The sequence below is a fragment of the Paramisgurnus dabryanus genome, chromosome 24 (assembly GCF_030506205.2).
Source record: "Paramisgurnus dabryanus chromosome 24, PD_genome_1.1, whole genome shotgun sequence".
NCBI classification, from domain to species: Eukaryota; Metazoa; Chordata; class Actinopteri; order Cypriniformes; family Cobitidae; genus Paramisgurnus; species Paramisgurnus dabryanus.
Window position 1 is genome coordinate 5,201,612 of NC_133360.1, and position 23,121 is coordinate 5,224,732.

General features: G+C 35.8%; 1 protein-coding gene and 2 long non-coding RNA genes across 3 annotated transcripts; all 3 read left to right on the forward strand.

The window, feature by feature from the left end:
* The first annotated feature begins 12,488 nt into the window (after positions 1-12,488).
* On the forward strand, positions 12,489-14,464 carry LOC135721006 (uncharacterized). The gene is made up of 5 exons (XM_065243103.2): positions 12,489-12,756; positions 12,982-13,113; positions 13,247-13,285; positions 13,733-14,092; positions 14,320-14,464. Exons 1-5 carry the CDS (start codon positions 12,537-12,539, stop codon positions 14,325-14,327), a joined length of 759 nt encoding a protein of 252 aa, XP_065099175.2. The 5' UTR covers positions 12,489-12,536; the 3' UTR covers positions 14,328-14,464.
* Positions 14,465-17,174: 2,710 nt separating this feature from the next.
* Positions 17,175-17,727, forward strand: LOC135721282 (uncharacterized). The gene is made up of 3 exons (XR_010521472.2): positions 17,175-17,380; positions 17,462-17,608; positions 17,698-17,727. It is a non-coding gene; the product is annotated as an uncharacterized lncRNA (long non-coding RNA).
* Positions 17,728-19,613: 1,886 nt separating this feature from the next.
* On the forward strand, positions 19,614-20,016 carry LOC135721289 (uncharacterized). The gene is made up of 2 exons (XR_010521473.2): positions 19,614-19,645; positions 19,722-20,016. It is a non-coding gene; the product is annotated as an uncharacterized lncRNA (long non-coding RNA).
* The last annotated feature ends 3,105 nt before the right edge of the window (positions 20,017-23,121 follow it).

A 23,121-nucleotide genomic window follows, 5' to 3' on the forward strand; every position in this document is an offset into this window, starting at 1 on the left:
TACAAGGTCGTTTGTGAAGCTCATTTGAAAATTGCCGCGGCTCATTTAAAAAAATGACAGCTCCGAAGAGACTGCGCTTTAGTTTAAGGTAGTGCTGCTAACAATAATAAAGACAGAGGATGATCATCATCACCTTATCTGTTACCACTGAAATGTAGATGTCATGTATTTCCAAATCTAAACCCATCTTATGCGAAAAGTTGCCTAATAGACTGCAACACGATAAAACGGGCACCTTCAGAATGCGTAAAAGACACACCGGCTAAGGCAGGTCTGAAAGCCCTTGTCTGCTCTAGAAATACAGCAAATATATTTAATGCAAATGTATGAGGCATATAGACCTACGTTTTATTCATTTATGATGAGGTGCATTCTAGTTAACAATGCAATGCAAGTGAACGCGCCGTGCCGGCGCCTTCATGCACGGACCGGTTATTATATTCTCTGCTATATTTGCTTTTTATTTATTAAATACATGCAATTGGTTGATGAAACATTTATTAAAATTAAGATACAATTTATACAAAACGAAATTCATTTAAAAGAAATGCTTTCTACAAAGCAAAACTTAATTAAGTGGTAAAAATAATGTCTGAGGATTTACAGAAACAAATCTTACTCTGCACTTTACTGTTGGCCTAAAAGACATAATGTTAATAATTTGGAACACAACCAGGAGAGACTTTAATTTTAATTATTTTATTGCTGTATTTTATTTACTATTCGAATAAAGGAATTTATCTATTATTAATTTATTTTTAAAAATAGCCTCTAGCATTTACTTTTCGCAAACCTTGTGAGCGTGCGAAACCAAATACAGTGACCTTGCGCCAAATGTTTTTTATTGGTTTATTAAGTACAAACAGGCAAGTTATGAAAAACTGAGTGTGAGGGATTTTTTCACTTCACACAAAAAGATCTTGGAAAGAAATAGATGACTAGCTGTAGTAGCGTTTAGTCCACTGTCTGTGTGATCAACGCGACTAGTCGACCTCAGGCTTAAAGCGTCACGACATTGCATTAAGGTCGACTAGTCGACTAGTCGACTAGTTGGTTCAACCCCTAGTGTGTGGCACTCGTTCAGTTGACAGGAAAGCAGGAACAAATTTTTGATTTTGACAATTCAGTACCCCACATCTCCATTGCAAAAAATACTAGCCAGCCGTTAGAAAAAGCAGGTGAATTTGCAAAGTCCTGCAGCGAGGCTGTTGATTGGGAACCATTGGCAGATAGCATACAGTTCTCAGAGCAGTTATCAGCACACAGAAGAGATTATGCTGCTTTTTCATGGCTGAGAGAGAGAGAGTTGTAATACAGAAAGCTGTTTCTGCAGATTTCAACTCACAAAACAGTTTGTCAGTACACATGACGTGTGCTAGTATTGATTTACCGCAAAAAAGTTCTTGACAATGTACCTGGTAACCTGTGGGCTAAAGACAAGTATGATGTGGGCTTGATTAAAGGGTGTGAACCAGTAACTATTACCCCAAAGAGTGATTATAGACCAAGTAAACCCCAATATCCTCTGAAAAGGGAGGCGCTTGAGGGGATAAGGCCAGTATTTTAGGCCTTATTGGGATAATTATTCCCTGCCCACACTCGCCGGTGAGAACACCCATTTATCCTGTACAAAAGGTCAGGGATGCAGGTCAGCCCACAGAGTGGAGGTTTGTTCAAGATCTCCAAGCAGGAAATGCTGTGGTACAAGCAAGAGCACCTCACGTGCCAAACCCTTACACAATTCTCTCACAGATACCAGCTGATGGCCAGTGGTTTTCAGTGTAGTGGATATTTCAAGTGCATTCTTCAGAGTTCCTGTCCATTCTGATAGCCAGTTTTGGTTTGATTTTACATTTAAGGGATATAGCGAGAGCCGCACTATTTACAAACTCTGCATTGCATTGTTCATTACAGACACTTGTGTTGGATGTTGATGTTGCTTTGTTGCAGTACGTGGATGACCTCTTGGTGGCGGCACCGACTCAGCAGTCGTGCACAGACAACACCATACGGCTGCTCACTCATCTAGCTGAGGAGGGCCACAAGGTCAACCCCAAAAAGGTACAGTGCTCTGTCCAGAAAGTAACCTTTCTAGGACACGAAATTACACCTATGGGTAAGTCTCTCTCTCCAAAGAGAATAGAGGCAATAGCTAACATACCAAAACCCATTTCAAAGAAACAGGTGATGTCATTCTTGGGTATGACATCATATTGCAGGACTTTTATTGCTAATTATTCTGAGATGCAACAACCATTGCATGACATGATTTATGAGAAACCTTTGGCACCATCAGAAAAGGTAGAATGGACAGAGAAGGCTGAAAGGGCATTTGTGGAACTAAAACAGACATTACAGCAGGCACCCACTTTGGGGCTGCCATATCCAAAAAAGCCTTTTATTCAAATGGTGGATGAAAGAAATGGCTGTATGACATCTGTTTTGTTGCAAGAAAATGGTGACAAGTTGAGACCAGTTGCATATTTTTCAGGACGCCTTGATGCGGTGGCCAGGGGCCTACCAGGATGTCTCAGGGCTTGAACAGCGCACATCTCACTTGTCTGCAGCAAGATGGCTGCGTTATTCCTGTGCATTGTTTCAGATGTCTAATGTCACAGTTGAAAGATGTACAGTGCTAAACCCGGCGACATTGTTACCTACACCTGATGAAGGTACACCACATTGTTGTTTGTCTGCCCTACGGGAAGTATGCACACCAAGGCCTGACCTTGCTGACACACCCATACCTAAATGCACCCTCACATATTATGTGGATGGTTTCTCTTCCAGAGATGACAGAGGCATAAATAGGATGGGGTGGGCAGTTGTGTCTGACTTTGAAGTAGTGAAATCTGGATGCTTACCACCTCACAAATCTGCAAAGGTGGCTGAATTGCATGCACTAACACAAGCTTGTCAACTTGCTACTAATCAATCTCTAACCATTTACACTGACTGCTGATTTTACTGACAGTTTCTCTCCTATAACAAATTTTACTCCTTTCTCAAATAGCTGTGTGCAAATGCAAAGCACACACCAAGGAACAGGACGTGATCTCCAGAGGAAATGCACGCACATATGCGGAAGCATCTCTCATGACTACTAACAAAAACGTTTCTCTTACACAGATTTCCCAGGAAAAGGAAGCCGAAACACCACAGGAGTCACTAATAAGCATGCAAAAATTTTCTCTTCCAACAGAAATAGCTCTATGGAAATCGTGTGGAGCACCCAAAACTCCTGAAGGGATTTGGATGGGTCCAAATCAAAAACCTTGCTTACCTAAACATTTTTATTCCCATTTTGCTAGGTTGACACATGGGGACCACGGTGACATGCGATACTCTTCAAAATGAAAATGACATGTTGCAATATTGTATTTCTATGTCCTCTGTATTTCAAAATATCTCCAAAGCAGGTTAAAGCAGCCCTACCCCGTCCAGTAGAAGAACCATTACACAACATCAAACCAGGGGATTACGTGGTGGTAAAGAACCTCAGGAGGAAATCCTGGAAAGCCAGACGGTGGGAGGGGCCATTTCAGGTTCTGCTGACGACTCACACCGCTGTGAAGGTCGCGGAGCGTGCCACATGGGTGCACGCTGCCCATTGCCGGAGGGTTGGTCCTGGACTGCAAGGTGTAAACCAAAGGGAGGACGGCTAGTCGACTGCTACGGACCACTTTTTCGTATTGGTGGGAACCACAGATACCTGTATACTGCAAGTTTATACGAAGAACGACACGAGAGAACTGCAACAGCTCACAAAGTATTGGAGGACGACTCCAGTATTCTGGGTTTGGTTTGGACACACGCACACGACATCTTTAATGTGGGTAATCGACACGACGCTTGCAGCTTAATAACTGTAATTACAACACCAGCTTTGAGACCCCACATTAATTTAGACACTAAGATAATTTCATTCGAACAAGAAAGCAGGATAGCTTGGCACGACTGCACCGTGTGGTCCTACCAAACCCGAACCTACAAAGGAAATTAATCAACAAGGGCTCACGACCCCAACTCTAACTGTGCTCAGGGCTCACGACCCCAACTCTAACTGTGCTCAGGGCTCACGACCCCAACTCTAACTGTGCTCAATCCGGAATCATCAAGGGCTCACGACCCCAACTCTAACTGTGCTCAATTTCTTCAAGAAAACGAACTATTTTTCTTCTTTCAAAAATGAGATTCATGATCATACTATGTGTGTGTGCATTTTTACTTCTGCAACTGCACAGAACTATATGTACACTATGGTTAAGGTTAATAACCAGGGCTACGTAACGATGACAGTAAATGAAGTTATGAATAAATCATAAAAAGGGAGGAGTGTAGTGGAGGACTTTTATTATGCTTTTATTTTCATATTATTATGTTTTATTTTTCATCCTATTTTTCATTTTTTAATAACAATCTGAAGCTCACAAATTGTGATTCATATGGAGATCATGTTTTTCTGCTAACGTACAGAATTATGCTCTTTCTGTCTTTTCAGCAAGTACAATGTCCAAGGAAGGACTTAAACATCATGTACCAGCATGTACTGTCCTTTATGATTATGTTTAACGGTTTTTGCTCTTAATCACTGACAACTGAAGGCTATCTTCTAAATGACGTAGAAACGGATGATTGTACGTGTTTCAGCATCTGACTATAAATGTGTCTTCAACCTTGTGATCGGGGCTCTTAGGTTTTTAAACTTCTAGCACCATGGGGGTGAGAGCCTATTCTGCAGAATATATAAAATTCAGACAAAGAAAATTCTGTCGACAGTGTGTCTGTGTGATCCTTGACTTTGACTCTTAGTGAGTATTATTTGATGCGGCTAAAATTCCACGACAGCTTTTCATAATTTTATTGTCACCATCATTGTGATTCATACTCTGATTATTGATATTTGTGTGTCTACATTGTAGAGCAGTTAATTTTGAGTATCAGTGTTTCAAAATTTCTTCAGAAAGACAAACTGCTAAGAGAGAGCTGGATCTCATACTATAGTATCACTTCATTATCAGAGAAAGATCCTTCTGATAAGTGCGCAAACAATAAATTAATACACAAGTTTTTATATGATGACATTTAGACTTTATTTACTGAACTGACCACCACCAAAGTATCGCACTCTGCTTTAACAAACATGTCTTAAACACACAAAGTTATAGCGATCAAACGTTTGAACAATGTAAGAGTCACAAGTCAAGTTTAACTAAATCAAACACTGATCACAATAGTGGTGACTTTAAATGAAACAAAATCTCAACCTAAAGTAAGAGAATGACTCTACCAATAAGATGTAAAAATGCAATTGTAGGTTTCAGACAGAGATGGTGAGAGAGAGGATAACAGCGCTTTTAATTCTGCTTCATTGTTACTTTTTAACACTCTGTAAGATTGGGACAATATATACATCCAGCAGTGTTCATTTAACTCTGTGGATTTCTCTATGTGAGGGCTTCCTGGGGGCTAAGTGAGGGCTGCCCATGCAGGGCCAGCGCTAAGGGACAAACGTTTTGCCAGTGAGCAAACCTGTGCGGGGCCCTTACACTATGCCCATTCAGGCCCATCGTAAGCTTACTTGCTGGGATGTTTTTTCACTGCAACACTCAACCGTGTCTTAACGGTGGGGCTATGCTTAGCAAATAACTAAACACTATCGACAAACCAATCAAATACATTTAAAATATCTATCTATTTTTTAAATCAGACCAAACACATTTTTATTTTTATTTAGGAGTTTTTATTTCCCCTTGCATCATTTAAAAAATGGCTGTAACCCCACGCGCAATTTAATCTACTGTCTATGAATTTAATACAAGTAAGTAAAAGTGTTAAATGTTTAAAACCATCATTTAAAAAATATATACTTTTGATGTGCAATTGTTTAGTCATTGAATCTGTAATCTAAGACTTTTTTAACATAATCCCTTCTGGAAAATGGTTTATACAGCCCACATACATGGAACAGGCAGATATTTTGCTATTGAATGTTGTGTAAGTGCAGTTTATAGGAAATGGGTCTAATATCCAGTTTATTTTAAAAATTTAAATATCGACTTATTAATCGTCTCTTTTCGAGTTAATATCGGCATTGGCCTCCAAAAATCCATATTGGTCGGGCTCTAATAAATTCTCATTGAAATAGATGTTGTTTGGTATAGGTAAACAATAAGGTACGAGAGGCTGTGCTGTATCGTGAATGAGTAACGGCTGAAGGGCGTTGTTACCCCTTCAGCCATTACTTATTCACGATACAGCACTTGCCTCAATAACCTTATTGCTTTTATAAAATGGTTACCACATAATATTAAAGTAAAAAAATATTAGTGCAACTTTCATGAAGTTAAATCAATAAAAGCATTCCTTCTGCTAGAAAAAATAGTCCCTGACCATGAACAAAAATGTGTTCCAATGTGTAATATGCATGAAAGCACAAATAAAAACAACAAACTGATACGTGTGGTTGCTAAGGGTGTTGCTAAGGGCGCAGTGATAAACAGAACCATTGGGTAAAGTGGTCATAGCCGTGTTTTATTATGAATAAAGCACAGCTATTGACCAATCAGGATTGGAACTAACCATTTTATAACTACAATTAAAAATTAAGTTTGTTTGCAGAACTTTCATTCTATTCTAAAACTGGATTTAACTCATTACAATCACAAAGAGCACTTTCATGTTCTTATAATTTCCAGGAAAAAGAGAGAAAATTAAAGAACAGAACTGGAAGTCACGTGAACTGGTATAATAGAGGGTGTGATCTTGAAATACAAGTTAAAGCTGTAGAACCATTTTTGTTTACCACAGTCCACAGTATGTAAAGGAATGAAAAGGTAACTCCAAAAGTCATCTTTATGAAGAGGTTTAACTTGCCTTAATGTGATATGAAGAAACAATTTTTATTTTTGTTCTTGATTTTTGATGGTAAGTGTTTCATATCTAAATATATATTAAATGTTTGGTTTTACTTTCAAAGAACAAGCAGCCAAAATCACAAAACGGCAATTTGTTTATTTAAGAAAGTTAAGAATAGTTCTTAAGAAATAAAGCAACAATTCAATGCTTTCATAAATTATTTATTAGAGTTAGGATAAGCTCACAGTTGTCTTAAATCTTTTGTGACTATGTGTGTGAAATCCAGTCTAAAGTCTTAACAGAGAATATTCAGAATGATTTTATGTAGAAAACAGTGGCTGGGCTTTCACAGGCAGGGTTACAAATAGTTTATTAGAAATCTTAATTTTGTTCTGATTACTTTTAGTTTAGTATTGACTATTATATTGATATTATATAACTTAACTTCTTTACCAATATTTACAATTCTTTATTCATTATTAACTTTTTATTTTGGGTCAAACGTTTATATCTTTGATTTAAAGACTAACAGAAACACATAAAATACATTCATTTCTAGCCCCAGTGTCACTGCATGTTCCTATACACAGGAAAATCCCCAGTGTTAAATTAACTCTACCAGTGTTAAATCAACACTATTTGGTGTTTATATAATCCACACCAAGATCAGTGTTAAAAAAGACTGGTGTTAAAAATATAACTCTGAATCAGTGTTAAAGTTAATGAGATAATGAAGTGATGATTAAGACATTAATGGTGAACACCTGCTGGTCATTCAAATCAATTACATTTTGGACATTTTCCTGTCTCTAAATTTTTATTTTGATGACTTGTTTTCTGGAGAAAATACTAAAATAATAAAGAAAGACAAATTATTAAATGCAATAGATGAATACTGTTGGGTGTATGCCTCCAAAAGCTGCAATCTTTCACGTTTGCCTCTCTATCAGCATCTCTGTTTGAAAAATAAAAAGATAACTTGCAGAGTTATTTTCTAAATGAATAAGTTTAACTGTCAGAACAAAATACAAGTGCTCAACTATTCCAGCATCCACACGCATGATTTAGTAGACAAATCTTCTTTCTGACGTGATGTCTCACAAGTCAAATAGACATTTATCACAAAATGTATCACATTAAATCTTAAGTTTGTGTTTGTTATGTGTTTATTTGAAGTCACCATTATTGTGATTAGTGTTTCCTTTAGTTAGGCATTTGTCCCTTGACCTTCATTGATCTAACTCTCCTCTTTAAGCAATAGCAACAATGTTTTAGTAAGACCACTTGTTCATTGCTTCATGTAGAGGGAAGCTCTTCCAGACCTTCTCAAATTGTTTATTTTTATTATATTCTACTCTACAAATCATTAAAACATTTGATTACAATTGTATTACGAAGTAACAGGCATATAAAAAAGCTTTATGCAAATAACATTGAATTGAATAAGACTGCCGTCATGCTTTAGTGTGTTTTTTTGTTGTTGTTGTTGTTTTTTGCTTAAGAGAGACTTCATGATTTCTGATACAAATCTCAACAATGGTGACAGTTAATGGTAAGAAAGTTGCAAAATTTTTGTCATGTTGCAATGCATGATGGGATTTATGAATGAGTTTTCTACAATCCGGGTACCCAGCATGCATTGCGGCATGACGTTTTGTTGTTGATTGTCCCCATGATTGTGTTTTATAGGCTGATTGTTGATGTCTCAGTGTGTCTGACTTACACCACAGATTAGATTTGGGTTAACAATATTTAACTCTTCAGGGTATGTGGACTTTTACAGCACTGTTGGATTTTATGGGAGCCTCACAGGGTTGGCAGAACATAAATTAAACACTTACATTCAGTGATTACTTTTTTATGATATCATTGATTCCCAAGACTTATACTTTTATACTATTTGACATAGTAACAGTTATAGACTTCATTTCTCTCCTCTTCCTCTGCTTTAACAGATGTGCTTTATAAACACACTGCCACAATGAGCAGAAGAAAACTAACACTAAACTTCAAGACCCAAGTACCCAACTAAAGGAAACACTAATCGGCACAATGGTGACTAACTTTATTAACCAGATTTACAGCAGTTCTTTAGAAGTTAAACCTATCATCCATGTAACTCTGCAAGCAAGTTGTAATTTTAGTTTTCAAACAGAGATGATGATAGTGTTCATTAAACTCTAGGCATTTTATCTATTGCATTTAATATTTTGGCTTTCTTCCTCATTTTAGTATTACTTTCTCCAGAAAAAGAGTCAACAAAATAAAAATTTTAAGACAGGAACAATTCCAAAATTTTGTTGATTTGACACGGAATGACCAGCAGGTGTTCACTATTAATGACTCAATCACTTCATTATCTTATTAACTTTAACACTGATTTAGTGTTTTTTTAACACCAATCTTGGTGTGGATTATATAAACACCGAGCAGTGTTAATTTAACACTGGGGATTTTGCTGTGTAGTATTGTATACAGCTTAAAATATTAGTTAATGTCAGGATAAGCAAAAACAAAACAAATATTTTCTCTTTCGCTTTGCTGCAAATCTGAATTCAAAGCAGGTTTGAGATATTTTGGGAACAGTTGTTTGCAAACAAAAGAGTGAAACTACATGTGTCACGAGTATAGCTCCCGCATCGCCTCCTGATCACCACCAGGGGGAGCCATCCACGATCGACCGAATACTAACCATAACCTTTGGACTACATTTCACTACCCACACATGGGACTGATCAGTCTGTCACCTGATTCCCATCATTTCCACTATAAAGAACTCAAGCTCACAATCAGTCAGTGTGTCTTATCTTCTACCTGTTTAGCCATGACTGTTTTTGGAGTGTTTAGGGGCCAAGCACCGAAGGTGCTGAGGGACTTATTGGAATTGTCAGTATTATTATTCTTCATCTTCTTCTTCCCCAATGGGAGTCTATGGCATCCCTGTGAACCGTAAGTAGGAAAATGATGAAATTTGGCACAGTTGTAGTGGTGGTCATAAAAAGTCATGTGGCCAAAAATGGGTTCTCTAGCAGTAACTCTATAGCACCACCAGCAGCTCAAATATTCAATGTTCAAATGGTGATCCATTAGATCTATGAAAATTCTACTTAGTACACGTGATTGCTCTCCTCATGCTTATTGTTTTTAATGCCATACAGTAAGACTCCACCCATTACAGTAGCGGCCATTTTGAAATGTACAGTATTCCGTTTATTCGCTACTCCTTCTTCAAATTTGGTTCAAATGTTATGTATTTGGCACAGATGATCTTTGGAGTGAGCCGCACAGAAATGACTGAACAGAATTTTGATATTTATCTTTGTTCAAAAGTAATAAATGCGCAAACTTAACGAGGTTGACGCTAAAATGGTTCTGAAGCTGTAGTTCGGTCATTCTTTGATCAATCGAAATGACATTTGGTACATGTAGACCATGAACTGGGGGTCCATGCCTAATTTGGTGACAGCGCCACCTATGGGTCATGAGATATGAAAAAAGTCTATTTTGGCCCTTAACTAAGGAAATGTTTGTCAGAAAATTATGATCTTGGTGTCTACGGTTTCCTTGTCTCATGCTGAATATGTCAATATGTAGTATGCATTGTTTGACCACACCGCCTGTCCCTCATTTTGAATTTTGTCATAAATTGTTATATCTTTTGAACTATTGGACATATCCACCCAAAAGTCGGTAGAGAGCTTCGGCATGACGTCCTGCAGGTACCTGGGAAGTCAGAGTACAGCGCCACCTTGGATTTATAAACTATTGGTGCTCAATGCGCCTTGGGTGATTGTTGCTTGCTGTGCTTTAAGTGCTCTTTGCGCTTAAGGTGCTTGGCCCCGCAATCGCTGCTTGCAGCTATATTTCATATTGTGATTGTTTGCGCATGCCCTGATACTTTGCCTATGGGAGAAACGATGCTATTCGAAGCTTCGAATCAATTGAACCATTCACTCGAAAATTTATTCAGTTTTTCAAAGCGTTTCGAAGAAACACCACACGCTTGGCAACACCTGTTGGTCAAAATAGTTAACATTTTTGACTTTTACAAAATAATAGCACGATTGTTCTAAAAATATGTTTTTAAAGATAAATAAATTAGTTCACTTAATTAAGACATAATTAAAATTGTATTCTGTGTTTTTAGTTTAATTTAGGGCAAACAAATCATTAAAACTAACTCCCTGTTTAATTATGCAGTAGTAGTCAGAAGGATTCATGTTAATGAACTTGCATAATAAAACTGCCTTACAATATTAGACACTGGTCATTTGTGATCAACTCCCCCTAGTTGTGAACCATCAGATTTTCTAAACGTTATGACAATAAAGCCTCGTTCGCTAAAATCACGTAACTTGGCCAGTTTGAAACACGCTCCGAACTGATTCGAAACAAAAGATTCGTAAAATGTTTTCGAAACCTCATGAAGCAGCGACCATCACTTTCCCCATTTATTGACTACGAACCTGCATGCATTGCCCTCATTGATGTGTTTGCTGGTGTTTGACTTTGACCCTGTCTGTACGACTACGAAAAGTACTCATAGCACTAATGAAGATTGATATATACAGTTATCAGACGCACATCGACAGATTTTCTTTCTTCTGTTCTTATGTGGTTATTTCTGCCAGTGCGTGTTATTTGTGTTTCACTGCTCCATACATTTGGCAGGTCTTCATCACAGGCAAACATAGGATACATTTTTTATTTAGTAGGTTCATATCCACTTCATTTAATGCCATTGTGTTTTCTTTAAGTTTTTTTAAAATAAAAATACCACCTGAGATGATTCTGTGCCTGCAGTGAACTGAACAAATCATTTAAAGTGATTCATGAAACAATTTGGAACCATTTTACCGATTGTTTAACTGGGCTGAGATCAATCAGCCCATTCACAAATTATTCTCACGTTGGGGTGTGGTGATAAACCTTTACTTAAGATAGTAAAGGTAAAGAGTTGATAAAAACATCTAAACAAATGAGCACACTTCAAAATGACATGGTGTGTGCTGCTGTATTATGGTCAGATCAGCTTTTGTTTGATTGTTTGACTTTAATTTCGACTCAAATTTACACAGGTGGACGAGCAGATTTTGTAACCATCACATCTTTGTTATTGACCTCATATGCAAAATGAGATTAAAAATGTATAGTTTGTGTCCGCAGATATTTTTGGTGATCCAGATGAAGTGAAGTCAGTGTCAGTAAATGAAGGAGATTCTGTTACTCTACACACTGATGTTAGGGAAAGAAAGAGGGATGATCTGATACAGTGGCTTTTTATAACGAAAAACATCCTGATAGCCCAATTCTACAGACTGGCCAATAGAACCTCATTATATGACAGAGGAAGATTCAAAAACAGACTGCAGTTAAATGATCAGACTGGAGATCTGACCATCACAGACATCACAACTCAACACACTGGACTTTATCAAGTAGAGATTATCGATTTTATAAAACCTTCATATAAGAGATTCAATGTTACTGTCTACGGTAAGTAACTCAAGTCTTTCATGAGCCATGTAGACACTGTTTTAAGCAGGTCCACACTGGAAAATTTACAGCTATAAAATAAGATGATATGTCTGTAAATTGTTATTGAGATTTTTCTTTGTTTTCTAGCTCATCTGCCCATTCCTCTTATTGACTCTCCAAAATGTACTTCATCAAATTGTATGGTGTTTTGTTCATTGTTGAATGTGAGAGATGTGAGAGATGTGAGTCTGTCCTGGTACAAAGGAAACAGTTTATTGTCCATCATCAGTGTGTCTGATCTCAACAACAGTCTCTCTCTGGAAGTGGAATATCAGGATACAAACACGTACAGCTGTGTGGTTACCAATTCAACCAGCAAACAGATTGTCAACATTACTGAACTCTGTCAGCCATGTTCAGGTTTGTCATGTATTTCAAAGATGATGTTAATTTAAATAGCCTCTAGTCTTAACCATTATAATCAACAGTAAGCTGTCATCAACAGTAGTAAGCATTGTAGATGGTTACTGAGAATAACACTTTTCTAATGGCGATAATTTATTTTTTAAAAAAATACATTACTTTCTCAAATGTGATGTTGTTTTTTAGTGTTTGTTTAATGTCCATCTTACCTTTCTTTTACAGAAAGGCACTCATTACCGAAAGGTTATACAGAACTGATGTTTCTTCTACTGTTGCCCCTGATTCTGATTCCAGTGGTAGCATTTGTTTGTTTTTTTTGCCGCTGCAATAAGAATAAACAAGCAGGGCAAATAGGCATGTATAACATATAGCTTGTATCACAAAATAAATATACAACCTTTTATGTGCAATGACTTAAACTTTTATTTGCAAACAAACTGCATGACTGATTTATTGATTGCAGTTTGAATTGTTTATTTTAAAACAGGCCAGACTTTTGAAGCAGAGCATGACCTGCTAAGCAACGGTAAGACACATGAATTCAGACATCAACATTAAGGAAACACATCTAAAAATGTCTCAAAATTCAAACATGATCAGTGTTTAATGTAACAGTGTCAGTGTAACAATATTAACTTGATGTTGCCTGCGACTAATCTTCATAAATTCTCAGATGAAACTATAAAAGACATTCAAATAACTATATGCACAAAGACTATTTATTTTTGTATCTCATTGTCAAAGATTAATGGTTCCGTTTTACTATTATGTAGTATAAAATGATAAAGACCTGACATTTAGGCTATTTATAGCTATTTTTACCTATTTGATGTTCAATATTTAGCTCAGTACTGAATAAGCCATTCAGTCCTACTTTGGACATGTAAAGATCAGATTATCTGTTGTAGAAAATACTGGCAGTGTTTTATAAGTGTAGATCTCTTAAACAATTCTATATCTGTTTTTTTCGCAGTTGAATATGGTGCAGACGCCACCGACAGAGTGCATACAGTACAAGTCAGGAAGGGAGATTCTGTCACATTACACACTACTACTGAACTACAAATGGATGAACAGATTGTGTGGGGGTTTGGAGTATTCTTTAGTTTTCCAAACCTATTTATTCCCATAGCTAGACTGAATAAGCAGGACAACAGTGTTTCATTTGGAAGTCAAAATTATGAGAAATTCAAAGACAGGCTAAACTTGGACATTCAGACCGGATCTCTTACTATTTACAACATCATGACTGACCACTCTGGACTTTATGAACTGCAGATCATCAGCGAAGAAAACACGTCTTCAAAGAAGATATTCTGCGTTTTAGTCTATGGTGAGTAGCTCAAGTCTTTCTTTAAATGCAATCATTTTATTTAATTTAGCAATGTATGAACAACATAGATTTTGATTTATCTTAACAACATTTTAATAAATAAACAATTGTGAAAAGCAGTATATAACAAAATTTGAATTGAATTGAACTAAATCATATATTTATCTTTTTTTATCAGTTGCAAATACTTTTTTCCTCTTTTAACCTTCTTGCTGATTTTTTTATAGAGACATAAACACAGAAGATACATGGAATGAGAGGCACAACAGAATCAGCATTATATAAATATATGTTTAGTGTATTTGTAGCATATTATTTAAAATATAGTATAGTAATAATATATATAGTACTATTAAGTTTAGTTCTATCAAATCAGTTTAAAGCCTTACTGATTCTTATACTTAAAAATTAAGTGTACATTTAAGTATATATTTATAAACATGTATTTAAGTATTGTTTTTTTTTGAATGTGTAACCCCCAGGTCTGTATTAGGTAAAACAATAAAGAATTCTTGTGTCTCTAATTTAATTCATCAAGATTATAAAGTGAGCCATATAAGTACATTCTTTACCAGCCACACCTTCAATAAAATGATTGATATTAGACTATTCTGATATTCCTTGGCAACAAACTGTATCTAAAGATAAATATTACAAACTGTTTTTCATTTTGCAAGTCAAAATATTAATTAAAAAAGTTATGCGAAAACAAGCAACTTTATAAGGTGATCTTAACCTTAATAATATTCATGACATATAAAATAAAATTAGAAATGTCAGGAAAGCATTGCTCTTACTGACTTGTTGCTTTTATAAACTTAAAACAAAACCAAGGAAAATGTGAATGATGAAACATTAAACATAGTGAGTTATCTGTGTTTCAGATTATTGATATAATGTGGAAGATTATTGTTGAACACTGTCCTCGTGTGGATGATTTCTGAAATTTCAGCTGTAGCCATACTGTTCTTAGTACTGTAGTATTAGGGAATAGTACTTAATCATATTTGGAATAGTAGGGGATAGGACATTGAAAGGATAAACATTTAAAAACATTGCTTTATAATGTGTCCCACAAAATTGTACTTCCATGTATTTATAGGCAGTTCAGGGTGCCTAATACAGCGGGAGAAAATTAGCTGTTCAGACATTTAGACAAATTTTTGTCTTTAAGTTTTTTCAAGACAAAATTACTTGTGAACTAAACAATATGCAGCGTAAAAAGTGCCAAAATTACATTTCACGTCTTCAATGGTCACATTTTGATCTTTTATTGTATCTAAGTAAATAATTAAATTGATTAGTGTATCGAATTGTGTTTGTTTTTAAACAGTTCCCACTGATGAGGCGCTACAGATTCTAACCAATGGCAGAACTTTGTTCTGAAAAGTGGTGGGGAAAAAAACAACGATTGAAGTCAATCAAACAAATCATGCATATCCAGAAACATTGAAATTATTTTATGATTAAAAATGTTATAACTATGTTTAAAAATTATTATATTCATAGGAATACTTTTATATAAATATACAGTAGGGCTGCACGATTCAAGCTAAAATGTGAATCACGATTTTTTCCATTGGAATTGAGATCCCGATTCTCTCACCCGATTCTATTTTTTTACAAAAACATTTATTATGCACTTAACTAAAAAACCGTGCTACAGGACTTTCAGTTATAATAACATTTTTTAAAGTCTCTTTTTCTTAATTTAGACCCCTTTAAATTTAGAGTAATTTAAAATTTGTTAGCTGGTAAATTGCACCTGTGCTTTTTGTACTATCAAACTGGCCAACCTTAAAACTTTAAAAACACTAACGTTAAACCTTTAAAAGACTAAACGATCAACATTTTGAGGCATCGGAGAGAAACGCAGACATGTAACAATGTTCCCCTCATGCTAAAAACCCTTTTTAATGGGGAACTTGTGGTGGTGACACAGAGGCCGTTTCTCAATCTGAAGGCTGCAGCCTCTCTGGAGGTCGCATTTCTAAGATGTGCATCATAATTTCAGAATATTAACAATTAACATTATAAAGATGACTAATATTTTTAGTTAATAATAAATTGTTGAAGTATGTTTATGACTTGCGAATGTAATGCTCCGTTAACTCAAATGAACGATGACGTATACAGCCTGCATATGCGACCTCCGGAGGTTCCAGCCTTCTGATTTAGAAAGGTCCTGAGGTAAATCATTTCCTTGCATTCTTTCGGAACCAATGTTGTTGCATCTTCACTTTCTCCTTCGCCACCAGGATTTTCCACAATGACGCTTGTTTATCCTCTCTTTTTTGTGAAAATTGCCGCTCCAAATCCACCAAGTAAAATCTGCCGCCTTTTTATACGTCACGCGAGTGACAGCGGAACGCTGCAAATGAGATGAGAGAGAGGAAAGAAACGATCGGGTCTGATTGGTGAATGAATAGGGTTTGGTTTTACCCTGTATGAGTGTGTGTTAGCAAGTTTGAGTGATATTCTTGGATTGTAATGTAAATACGTGAACACGTAAACGCAGAATCTGAATACAGGGAAATACTGTATATGCAAGTGAATCGCCGTCATTTAAAATGAGGATCGCATATATGTATGAATCGAGATCGTGATTCTTTTTCGATTAATCGTGCAGCCCTAATATACAGTAGTAGTTGTATGGGGACGGCACTCGTCAAACTTTTATGACCCCCTCCCCCACCCGGTGACAGTTGCTGTCTGACAGGTCGTTTTTATGACCCCTTTGACAGGGGGGCGGGACCATCAATCAAAATCTGTACAAGTTGTCAACTTTAGACAGAAAGTATTTAATGGTTTTATTGCCGGTCATTTAGAGTGATTGTTTTTCCTGAGTGTGTTTTATGTCAAGCGTATGGTGTCATGTTTAATGACGGCTCGTGTTTCGACATTTGCTGTCTATCACCCCTCCCTTTTCGACCCGTGCGAGTCTCACCACTGCGTGTCACACTGCTGGGTGTGTGTTGTTGAATCTACAGTTTTGCAACATTAAAAGTTTATTTTAAGGCAATCACTAATCATATATATATATATATATATATATATATGTAATTAGATGTAGCTGGTTAAACTTAAAGGCCGATATTTTCTATCGAACTAGTCTATTTTCTGTTCAGACACAAAGTTTTCTGATGGTGATATTATGTCAGTGTGTGTTTGTGTGGGGGTCGTGTGCTGTAATCTTTGAAAGTTTATGACCGAACCTTTATTGGGGAGCGACAAGAGATCTCCGGCATCAGTTTGGATGGAGCAGAGCTGTTATACTCAAGTCTATTGGTATGTATGTGTTTCGCTGTGTTCGTTTCATTATTTTGTCTGATTATTTAAAAACTAAAAATTCGATCTCTGGTCTTGCAGCGAAATTGTCTAAACTGGTATTAACTATTCCTGCTAAATCGCGGAGAAGAGTGGAATGAACAAAAAAGTCAGACCGAGACTAGAACCACCCGCAGCGTAACAAGGAAATCTTGGAGCAAAGAGACGCCGAGTGGCTCGTGTTGTGCGGTGTGTATTTATTTAATCCTGTTACAATAGATTTAAACAAACTGGTTTGTTTTAATATTTTCTAATAACATGTGTTATCTGTTTTAAAGGTTTGGATATCTGCTGCAAAGCGAACGTTGTGTGTACACAGGAAAATCCCCAGTGTTAAATTAACTCTACCAGTGTTAAATCAACACTATTTGGTGTTTATATAATCCACACCAAGATCGGTGTTAAAAAAGACTGGTGTTAAAAATATAACTCTGCATCAGTGTTAAAGTTAATGAGATAATGAAGTGGTGATTAAGACATTAATGGTGAACACCTGCTGGTCATTCAAATCAATTACATTTTGGACATTTTCCTATCTCTAAATTTTTATTTTGATGACTAATTTTCTGGAGAAAATACTAAAATAATAAAGAAAGACAAACTATTAAATGCAATAGATGAATACTGTTGGGTGTATGCCTCCAAAAGCTGCAATCTTTCACGTTTGCCTCTCTATCAGCATCTCTGTTTGAAAAATAAAATGATAACTTGCAGAGTTATTTTCTAAATGGATAAGTTTGACTTCTAAACAGCTGTCAGAACAAAATACAAGTGCTCAACTATTCCAGCATCCACACACCTGATTTAGTAGACAAATATTCTTTCTGACGTGATGTCTCACAAGTCAAATAGACATTTATCACAAAGTGTAGCACATTAAATCTTTAGTTTGTGTTTGTTATGAGTTCATTTGAAGTCACCATTACTGTAATTAGTGTTTCATTTAGTTAGGCATTTGTCCCTTGACTTTCACTGATCTAACTCTCCTCTTATAGCAATAACAACAATGTTCTAGTAAGACCACTTGTTCATTGCTTCATGTAGAGGGAAAACCTTCCTGGCCTTCTCAGACTGCTTGTTTTTATTATATTCTACTCTACAAATCACTGAAACATTTGATCACAAATGAATTATGAAGAAACAGGCATATAAAAAGCTCTATGCAAATGACATTGTATTGAATAAGACTGCTGTGATGCTTTAGTGTGTTTTTGTTGTTGTTGTTTTTTGCTTAAGAGAGACTTCATGATTTCTGATACAAATCTCAACAATGGTGACAGTTATTGGTAAGAAAGTTGCAAAATTTTTGTCATGTTGCAATGCATGATGGGATTTATGAAAGAGTTTCCTACAATCCTGGTACCCAGCATGCATTGCGGCATGAAGCTTTGTTGTTGATTGTCACCATGATTGTGTTTTATAGGCTGATTGTTGATGTCTTAGTGTGTCTGACTGAAACCACAGATTAGATTTGCGTAAACAATATTTAACTCTTCAGGGTATGTGGACTTTTACAGCACTGTTGGATTTCATGGGAGCCTCACAGGTATTGGCAGAATATAAATTAAACACTTATTTTCAGGGATGACTTTTTTATGATATCACTGAATCCCAAGACTTATACTTTCACGATAATTAACATAGTAACAGTTATAGACTTCATTTCTCTCATCTTCCTCTGCTTTAACAGATGTGGTTTATAAACACACTGCCACAATAAGCAGAAGAAAACTAACTCTAAACTTCAAGACCCAAGTACCCAACTAAAGGAAACACTAATCGGCACAATGGTGACTTACTTTATTAACCAGATTATAAGCAGTTCTTTAGAAGTTAAACCTATCATCCATGTAACTCTGCAAGCAAGTTGTGATTTTAGTTTTCAAACAGAGATGATGATAGTGTTCATTAAACTCTAGGCATTTTATCTATTGCATTTAATATTTTGGCTTTCTTCCTCAGTTTAGTATTATTTTCTCCAGAAAAAGAGTCAACAAAATAAAAATTTTAAGACAGGAACAATTCCAAAATTGAGTTGATTTGACACGGAATGACCAGCAGGTGTTCACTATTAATGACTCAATCACTTCATTATCTTATTAACTTTAACACTGATTTAGTGTTTTTTTAACACCAATCTTGGTGTGGATTATATAAACACCGAGCAGTGTTAATTTAACACTGGGGACTTTGCTGTGTACTATTGCAAAATAGCGGATCTCCCCGGTACGTTTATGTTGCATAAGAAAAAGTTGCTTTATTTAGATATTTGTCCTAATAACTTGTTTTTATCTGTTTACAGGTTAGGATACAGACCACAACGCTTTGGACGTATCTTTAAAAAAGAGAAAAATCAGAGACTTTTTGGATTTGTCTGGGGACATTTTAAACATTTTGTGTCAAATTGGATTTAAAACATTTCGGATACTGGATACCTAGTTTGATTTGTCCACAGAGCTTGTTTAAGACGTTTTCACCTCATTTTAGGGTTTATTTTTAATTAAAGGCTTCTTAAAACATGTATGAAAATGTGTATATTATACAATGAGTCTTATATTGTCTGCTCTGACAAAAATAAATTATTATTTTAGATCTTAGGTCAAATGACTGCGTGTGTTTTATGTCAAGCGTATGCTGTTATGTTTAATGATGGCTCGTGTGTGACAGCTCGTGTTTTGGCATTCGATGTCAGCTCTCACCCTTCCTCCATACTGTCTCACAAGCCATGCATTCATTCACAGGGGTGCGTGTTGTAAAGCGAGTAAAGATTTCTAAAACCCAACGTGGGTAAAATAATTCCCCATTACGGGGGTCAAAAAAGTAAATGTTTATTTTAGATTTAGACAAATCATGAACAATGTTATAATTAAAACTTTTGTTTGTAACATCACAAGTTATTTAATTAAATATTCCGTATACGTGTATAGTTTAAGCAATGACCTGAGCCATATCCTTCGGCGCCGTCAATACTACAATATTTAGACGATAGTCTAAACTAAATAAAATTTTTAAACGGTTTCAGGAACTCCGTGAATCTTTTCATAACCTGCTCTATAGTTTCACGCGTATTAAAGATCCGGCGGTGCCTGACAAAGCGCCGTGTGTGTGTTCATATATGCCGTTTTAAATTAACCTTAATAAAACGTAATTCTGTCCACTATGGCAAAATAGGAGTTTATTTTATTTAGGGGAATCTTTAACCAAGGCTCTGATTAAGACATATGTATACGTGCACCGATGGTGACAGAGAAACTTATAGCTGACGTTAATAAACTTTTTAAATGTTTTTAAGACGTCTACAACTCATTTTAGGGGTTTATTTTTAATTAAACGCTTCTTAAAACATGTGTGAATATGTGTATATTATACAAAGAGTATTATATTGTCTGCTCTGACAAAAATAAATTATTATTTTAGATTTTAGGACAAATGACTGTGTCTATCTTATAAATACAACTTGATATATACGTTTGTTTTGTCAAGAGACTTTTTTAAAGTCACGCAAGAATAAAATCTTTTAGTTGTAAGTGGTTAACATTAAATGTACTATTATCTATTTAACTATAAGCTATATTTTTCTGATCAGATATTTTTCTGTTTCTGATGATGGTCTTATAACAGTGTGTGTGGGATGATGATGGCTGTTCACAGCAGGTGGCGGGTTGTAAACTAGGATCTTTTTAAAACTGTAGTGGTAAAAATGTAATAGCACACTGACAAAAATAAAGCATTTGGTTGTAACAAATTATTTAATGAAATATTCAGTATGTGTATAGCGATGAACGATGTCAAAACCCCAGTAGGTCGACATTTCTTTAGACTAAATCCTATTTATTTTAAACTATATAAAAGCTGATTCACTTCACGAGATCTGTGAAGCATTTCAAGCAGGGGGTTCTGTTCAAGCCATTAAAGATCGGGGGCTCCGGCGTTTACAATAGAACATACACGGATGCGGGGACATATGGGCCATTAAGAAACTTTTAAACGATTAAAAACATATTCATATCATCTTCTGGGTTTTGTTTTAAATTAATGACATCTTAAAACCAACTGGGAATATGTGTTTATTACACAATAAAATGTAATTCTGTCCGCTCCGGTATAATAGGGGGTTTTATTTTAGATTTGGGACTTTCTTTAACCAAGTCTCTGATTAAAACACGTGAATGCGTGTACCATCGTTGCCAGAGAACGTGCGCTGAGGTGCTCTTATGGCGTTAAGAACCTTTTTATTGTTTAAGACATTTTGACCCCATTTCCTGGTTTTGTGTCCGCTGTGGATCCCAACCTCTATGTGTTTATTATACAACAAATGCAATTCTGTCAGCATTTCTAGTTTAGAACGCCTCTGATTTAAACATGCGGGTTTTAAAATGAAACGGCCATGTGACTTTTATGACAAAAGCTATTCGATCTTAATTTTTTTGTTTTAACATCCAAAAGTTTTTATACACATTCCATAATTAAACATCTAGGTGTGTATGAGTAAGTTTATATCTAATGTCACACGAGCAGCACCAAATCGCGCTTGTGTCTCTGTGTGTGCATCCAGGCTGTTTATGTGGGGGCGTGTTTATGAGCCTGTGTCTTTGCAAGGTGTGTGTGCGTGTGTGTGTGCGTGTGTGTGTGTGTGTGTGTGTGTGTGTGTGTGTGTGTGTGTGTGTGTGTGTGTGTGTGTGTGTGTGTGTGGGTGTGTGTGTGTGTGTGTGTGTGTGTGTGTTTGCATGGTGGTCTATGATGTCTCTGTTTGTTACTAAAGTTTTGATATTAAGTCTGTGTCCTCATTGACAATAAGTAAGGGTTTTTAGATGTAGGCTTCATTACACTGATTAAATCATGTTATCCATTATTTGTGATTTAAAGAAACTTAAAAGGTTTAAGACATTTTATCTCACATTGTGGTGTTGTTTTTTAATTAATGTAACCTTAAACCCCTCTGTTATCCATTTAGGGAACAATAAAATGTTAGCAAATATTATTTATCAAAGTTGACGATGTTATAAGCCAGGATGTCACTAACGTGACAACAAACATTTATTTAAAGACAAAACATTTTAACAAAATTGCCATGGCTTACAGAGACACACTAGACTTAATAATAAAAATAAAAATATACTATTCGAACATCCTAACCTGATATTAGGTTAGATTAGGTTTAAGGTCAATCAGAGTCTTTAGCTTTACAACTTACAGCACAAAACCCCCCCCCAATGACAGGATTTTTATGAAGTGGAGCAGACCCTTGGTATGCCTGTGGGGTTAGGTTCAACTAAGGTCAACATCTATCAGTGCATAATAAGCAAACATGAAATTATATTTTACCTATGGTTTGTTAATGATGTTGCTAGGTTCGCGTATTTTTGCTGAAACAAATTTTTCTTTTCAAACTTAGTTAGGATACACATGTTTGTCGCCTCAAACACCTGATCAAAGTTTTTCTTCGCTAGCGACAACTAATGTCTGAGATTTTGTAAATTCATCAGATGTTTCTTACTTGTGTATTTTCTTAAACAAACTATTCTTTTCAATCTTAGACAGTCTTCATACGTTTGTCTTTCGATAAGTTGTTCATAGTTTTTCTTCGCTAGTGTCAACTCATGTCTGAGATTTGTAAATTTCATCAGATGTTCTTACATGTGTATTTTCTAAAACAAATTTATGCTTTTCAAACTTAGGTAGTCATCATACTTTTGTCTTTC

Excerpts from the sequence above, each read along its gene's own strand:
- LOC135721006 (XM_065243103.2), top strand. The coding sequence starts at position 12,537 with ATGGTGTTTTGTTCATTGTTGAATGTGAGAGATGTGAGAGATGTGAGT. Across the intron at positions 13,114-13,246 it reads TAAACAAGCAGGGCAAATAG|GCCAGACTTTTGAAGCAGAG; the intron begins GCATGTATAACA and ends ATTTTAAAACAG. Across the intron at positions 13,286-13,732 it reads GCATGACCTGCTAAGCAACG|TTGAATATGGTGCAGACGCC; the intron begins GTAAGACACATG and ends TTTTTTTCGCAG.